Source organism: Microcaecilia unicolor, chromosome 2 (genome assembly GCF_901765095.1).
Source record: "Microcaecilia unicolor chromosome 2, aMicUni1.1, whole genome shotgun sequence".
NCBI classification, from domain to species: domain Eukaryota; kingdom Metazoa; phylum Chordata; class Amphibia; order Gymnophiona; family Siphonopidae; genus Microcaecilia; species Microcaecilia unicolor.
This window is the reverse complement of record NC_044032.1, coordinates 247,763,022-247,770,061: the sequence shown is the minus strand read 5'-3', so window position 1 is coordinate 247,770,061 and position 7,040 is coordinate 247,763,022. Positions and strand designations below refer to the sequence as shown.

The window sequence follows — 7,040 nt, the reverse complement described above, 5'->3', positions numbered from 1 at the left end:
AGAAAAGTAGTAACAGTGACCTGAAAATGAACCAATATTTTTGTCAATGCATATTCATACAAGAGACCTAAGACAGAGCTCACCTGTGTGCTGCTAGTACATATGTAAATTAAAACCAATCTGCCTCCCACCCAGATTCTAATATTGGTTTATACCTTTGTCTTTTCAGAACAGATTTAGGCATTTTTGAACCTTTCTATGTTGCTTACTATGATTAATATCCCTTAGAACCAGGTTCTGTAATTTAATTACCCATTTATTTTGAAATTGCTAACATTCAGTTTAATTGGATGACCCTTATTCCTAGTATTTTATGACAAGGAAAACTGGAAGTTAAGTGCCTTCCATTATTTTGAGGTAGAAGTCAAAATTAAAAAAAAAAATCTTTCATTTAGCAGATTTCATATTTCTTCCTTAGCCAGTGGTTGCCTTTTGGAAGAAGACAACTTTTCTCTGTAGAGCTCTCCTCAGAGCCATCTTAACATCCTTGTTCCTCAGGCTGTAAATGAATGGGTTGAGCAAGGGGGACAGCACAGTGTACACCATACTGGCAATCTTGTCCTTTTCTAAGGAATAGCTGGAAGAAGGCCTGAAATACATGAACAATATTGACCCATAGAAGAGTGTTACAACAATGAAATGGGAAGAGCAAGTAGAGAAGGTCTTGTGCCTTCCACCAGTTGAATGCATCTTCAGGATGGTTTTGATGATGTACATGTAAGAAATCAGGATGATCAGGAAGGGCCCTATTATTAGCACTGAGGCCTCTGTGAAGATTACCAGCTCATTGACAGAGGTGTCTTGACAGGAGAGCTGTAACAGTGGTGTGAGGTCACAATAGAAGTGCTGGATCTTGTTGGACTTACAGAATGGGAGACGTAATGCCAACAGTGTGTGCAAGGAAGCATGCATAATGCTGAGGATCAAAGAAACAAACAACATGCTAAGACAGGCCTTCTTGTTCATTATTGTGATATAATGAAGAGGATTACATATGGCAACATAACGGTCATAGGCCATAATAGACAAGAGCATACATTCTTCTATAACAAAAGCTATGAAGAAATAGAGTTGAGTAAAACAATTGGAGAAAGAGATGGTCTTCTTGCCAGAGATGAGGTTGGTTAACATTTGGGGTACAGTGACTGAAGTGAGACACATATCCACAGAAGACAAGACACAGAGAAATAAATACATGGGTGTATGGAGCTGGGAGTTCCCACTAATAATTGAGATCATGGTTCCATTCCCCAGTAGATTGATCGAGTACATGGCCAGGAACACTACAAAGAATAAATTGTTTAGCTCTTCATGGTCTGTGGGTCCCTCGAGAACAAATTCAGTAACTGCAGTCTGATTCCTCCATTCCATTTCTATTCCCATACTAAGAAAACATTCATCTAATAGAAATGTGTCAGGTTTTCAGTGACATGTGGAAACCTCTTTCCAAGGACTTAGTTGATATAATATTCCACTAGCTGAAGAATATATTTAGGAGAATGTATGAAAATATCTGGAAAGAAAGGGGAAAGAAAACCACAGTTTTTACCTTTTCTCATCTGCTAAAGTGAATACAATTAACTATACTATATAACACACTGCCAACAATCATATCTTTAATAAGCAGTCCAGAATGGACTAGTCAGCTTAACAAAAGTTAGCTAGATCAAAGTGTCTCAAAATCACCCCATCAGAACAGCTAAATAGTGTAGCCAGATATATTTCTCGGCCAATCAAAAACTGGCCATTTGATGGAGCAGACTCTGATTGGTGGACTTTAAGGCTTCAGATTTATGCTAGTAATCTCCACAGATAAAACAAAGTCATAATTAGCAGGCATTTTTTTCATCCATATAGAACACAGTTCTGTAAAGGGCACTAGAAGATAAGCAACAAAAATCAGAGCACTAAGCTAGTATTCTATAATGGCAAATTTGTGCACCAAATTCTTTATAGAACATTAGCATAAGCCAACAGTGAAGCACCAACATTTAGGTGCACCTACACCACATAAAGAGCAGGCGTTAATGTGTGTATCTAAATGTGACATTCTGCACTCGTAACCGACAGTGTTCTATAAGTGGTGCGCATTGCTTGGTGACACACCCATGGTCTACCCACGCTTCTCCAATATGAACACCCCCTTGTAGTTACATGCTAGAACACACTGGGGGAATTCTATAAATGGTGACTACAAGTAGGTGCCAAAAAATTGTATTCATTAATGACAGAGTTGGGCATCAAATCTATTATAAAATAGTAGCACAAGACTGCATTTATGTGCCAAATTTTAGGACCGACCATTTATGCCATGTCTATGACTGTTGAGAATGCTGGTGACTAAGATCAGCAGTTGGGGGTGTAAATGCAACTATTCTATAAAGCACGCACTAAAATAGCTGTAAAGCCCATGCCCACCCATGGGAACACCCCTTTGCAGTTACATGCTACAAAACTTAGGCACCAAGGTATAGAACAGCGCCTATGTTCACTGTGGCATTACCCTGTCATTTGAACCCATTTTGGCACCTAACATTCATTATCTCCCGTTGCCATGCAAAAAGTTAAATGCCTAATTTACGCCTAACTTTAGACATCATTTATAGAATTCTCCCCTTAAGCACCAAGTTATAGAATAGCACCTAAGTGCACTTATGCATATGCCTGCTGTTTCACCCCCATTTTGGCATATAACTGCTGTTGTAGCTCAGATATGACATGCCAAATTGGAGTCTAACCTTTGATGTGCTATGTAGAATGAAGTAGAAAACATGTAGTGAATTTTCAAAAGGGAAAAGACATTTTAAAGGTTAGATGATTAACCGTATACCTTCCAAAATTAGCTAAGTAATCTGTGGCTTAATATTTAAACACAGTGGCAACTGTGGTTTTTCAAACACTATCTGCAGAATTGACAAAAATGCATACTGTATTTAAAATACTGCTATATTGGTATATGAAAGCACTGAATGTACGTGGAGAGCACTCACTGAAGCACCTATATGTATAGAAATGATACTCAAATACTATGGAGATAATTTTATAGTCATTTTTTAATGTATGTGTACAAATATACATTTGATTTACGCTTATAAAATACCAACTGACATAAAATTACATGCCATAACATGCTGGCATGTACTTTGCTAGCAGGCATTTACAGGTTTAGAGTTTGGGTGGAGCATGGTTGGAATTTCCAAGTAGACTCTAAGATTATAAAATATGTACCTGAACATCTAGTCACAGGTGTTTACACTTTTTCATTTGGGGGATTGAGAGTAGATGCAAATGTCCATGTTTGCAAAAGAGCCATGATTTCTGCAAAGCGTATGCTAGTATTTTACAAGACATATAGAGGGGCATAATCGAATGGGACGCCCTTACTGAGGATGTCCTCGCAGGACGTCCCAGTGAAGGGGCAGGGTAACCCAGATTATCAAAACAAGATGGGCGTCCATCTTTCATTTCGATAATACAGTTGGGAACGCCCAAATCTTAACATTTAGGTCATCCTTAGAGATGGTCATCCTTAGACTTGGTCGTTTATGATTTTCGGCGATAATAGAAACTAAGGACGCCCATCTCAGAAATGACCAAATGCAAGCCCTTTGGTCGTGGGAGGAGCCAGCATTCATAGTGCACTAGTCCCCCTGACATGCCAGGACACCAACCGGGCACCCTAGGGGGCACTGCAGTGGACTTCAGAAAAAGCTCCCAGGTACATAACTCCCTTACCTTGTGTGCTGAGCCCCCAACCCCCCCCCCAAAAAAAAAACCCCACTCTCCACAACTGTACACCGCTACCATAGCCCTTATGGGTGAAGGGGGCACCTAGATGTGGGTACAGTGGGTTTCTAGTGTGTTTTGAAGGGCTCACATTTACCACCACAAGTGTAACAGGTAGGGGGGGATGGGCCTGGGTCCACCTGGCTGAAGTGCACTGCACACACTAAAACTGCTCCAGGGACCTGCATACTGCTGTCTTGGAGCTGGGTATGATATCTGAGGCTGAGATAGAGGCTGGCAACAAATATTTTTAAAAAAATTTTTTGAGAGTAGGAGGGGGTTAGTGACCACTGGGGGATTAAGGGGAGGTTATCCCTGATTCCCTCCGGTGGTCACCTGGTCATTTCAAGCACCTTTTTGTGCCTTGGTCATAAGAAAAAAAAGGACCAGGTAAAGTCGTCCAAGTGTTCATCAGGGACGCCCTTTTTTTCCATTATGGGTCGAGGAACCCTAAGTCCTGCCTTCGCTACACCTCCGACACGCCCCTGGAACTTTGGTCATCCTCGCGATGGAAAGCAGTTGGGGACACCCAAAATCGTCTTTCCATTATACCGATTTGTGTCGAAAGATGGGCGTCCTTATCTTTCGAAAATAAGCCTGATAGGCAACTAAGGCCCTTCATTTAAGAAGGATTCCAAAGTGAAAACAGCAGCTTTTACACATTTAGGTAACATAACATAACAACATAAGAGTAGCCATACTGGGTCAGACCAATGGTCCATCTAGCCCAGTATCCTGTTTTCCAAACAGTGGCCAAGCCAGTTCACAAGTACCTGGCAGAAACCCAAATCGTGGTGACACTCCATACTACAAATCCCAGGGCAAGCAGTTGTTTCCCATATCTGTCTCAATAGCAGACTATGGACTTTTTCTCCAGGAATTTGTCCAAACCTTTTTTAAACCCAGATACGCGAACCGCAAGCAGGCAGCAATGTTCGAAAGCTGCTATTTGCATGTGATAATCCACACTACACATAGATTGTAAGGCTAAGGTGTGGTGAGGGAGTGCTTTGGGTGGGTAGGAGGGGGGAAGGGAAGGAGGGGATATAGTCAGGGGATCAGAAGGGTGCTTGGGGGCATCCACATGATCCACATGATCCTGCGCTTCTCGCCAGTGCTGCCCCAGTGCCACTCCTGACCTGTCCACTTTCTTGTTGGGCAGTCTGAGGGGATATTCAGTTGCACTCTCCAGTTAAGTGCTGCTGATTATCCCCACTTAGGTGGCGGGAAGTGATTTAAGCAAGCAGGAGATGCTCCTGCCTGCTTAAATCAGTTATATTTGCCCATATATATATTTAGATTCAAACTGGCCGATATTCAGCCTGCAGGAGGCAGGCCAGCTAAGCCCCAGGACTGGCGCTGAGCCCGGATATTCAATGCCGGGTTGTTTCCAGCGACCAGTATTGAATATCCAGTATTTTTTTCAACCAGCTTATACTTAACCAGCCAAGTCAATATTCAGTGCTGGCTGGTTAAGTTTATAGCGGCCAAACACAGTTCTGCTATTTGGGTGGCCCAATTTGGCCACCAAACTTAGTCAGCAAAGCATTGAATATTTGCTGCTAGCTAGTTATATTGTGTAAAATAGCCGGTTAGCCAGTATGTGCTAAGTGGTAATATTCAGTGGTGATAACCGGCTATTTCATGTTGAATATTAGCGCTTAACCAGTTAAATGCTATTTAACCAAGCCAGGAGCCGTTCCTGGCCATTTAAATAGTGCTGAAAATCGGACCAAAGCAAATACTAATATTTTAGTTCTAAAAACAACTTTCAGTGATAAAACATAACTGCAGTTAGGTTCTATTATAATGTAAGTAGCCAAACAATAAAACAGTGTAAAAAAATATGTGTGTTTTAGTCACGTGCACCTGCTCTCTTGTTTTTTATGGTGAAATGAACTTGTTGTCCAAAACACCCTGCATACAAATATGCATATAAATATGTCACATATCATCAGTCCCAGTACAGATCCCTGCAGCTCTCCACTATTCGCCCTCCTCCACTGAAAAATATGGTCATTTAACCCTACCCTATGTTTTCTATCCATTAACCAGTTCCTAATCCACAATAGAACATTGCTTCCTATCCCATGGTTTTTCAATTTTCTCAGGAGTCTCTAAAAAGGGACTTTGTCAAAAGCTTTCTGAAAATCTAGATACACTACATCAACTTACTCACCTTTATCCACATGTTTATTCATTCTGTGGAATCCAGATAGGATGAGATCAGAAGGAATGACCCCAAATAAGGACGGGAGAATCCTAGAAGGATCAGGATTGGGAATGGGCCACATGGGTGTGAGAGGGAGGGGCTTTGTGAAGGGACAGTGCTTCAGTTTGTCATTTGGGTTAGAGAGGCATTGTGAGTGGGGATTGGATCAGGGGTTTGACGGGGGGGGGGGGGGGCTGGATTGGAGGAGAGCAGTTTGACAGGAGACCTGGATCAAGGAAGGAAGGCTTGATGTGGGGATTGGATTAGGGGGAGCAGAAAAGAGGAATGGCCACCACCGTGAACTGATTATCAGCACTGGGGCAGCTTTGCTACAGTACTGCAGGTAGTGTGGTTGCACTTAGTGATTCATTTTGAGGTAGTGTTAAGTGCAGCAGTGATATTGGCAGTTGTGATAGCTAATGCATGGCTCTGACTTCAAGTTAGCTGTCATAGATGGTTGCTTCTGTGCTCTGCCCCTATCATGCTTGTACATCACACCTACCCACGATAAGCAGCTAGCATGAACGTTTTACCTCGCTGGCTAATTTCAATGCACTTTCGCTATTATCATGGTTCATGCTAATACCTAACATGCAGTAAAACCCACACTAGCTGCTTAAGGCAGCTTAGAAAAAGGATCTATTAGTTTTCCTTGGTCAGTCTTCACGAGAATTAGGTAAATGGTTCCTCAGAATTTTAAATAAATAAAACTGTACTCAAGAAAATGTGATACCCTGTCACTGAAAAAAAGCCTTTTCTCCATTCTCAAATGACAGTGTGTATTCTTACAATTTAGAGCGTAGAAAAGGTTGGAAGGAGAGTGTTATTGAAATCATCAGAAACATCTATTCCTTCTGAATTCTTACAAATATTAAAACTTTTGTACAAAGCAACAAAATGTATCTTCACTATACAGATGCATAAAAAACATGGTCTCTACCATATGGACATTTCAACAAGACAAAAGAATGATCAGAAAGAACAGGAATGAGATGGGGGTGGGTGGGGTGGTGGGATATCTATTAAGGTGCTTCATGTTGGT

The 7,040-nt window shown here is 41.5% G+C and overlaps 1 protein-coding gene across 1 annotated transcript; it reads right to left on the bottom strand.

Annotated features, from left to right (window-relative positions):
* Positions 1 to 414: 414 nt before the first annotated feature.
* Positions 415 to 1,371, bottom strand: LOC115461945 (olfactory receptor 1019-like). Its single transcript, XM_030191996.1, has one exon. The coding sequence runs from the start codon at positions 1,369 to 1,371 to the stop codon at positions 415 to 417; it is 957 nt and encodes a 318-aa protein (XP_030047856.1).
* Positions 1,372 to 7,040: the final 5,669 nt, after the last annotated feature.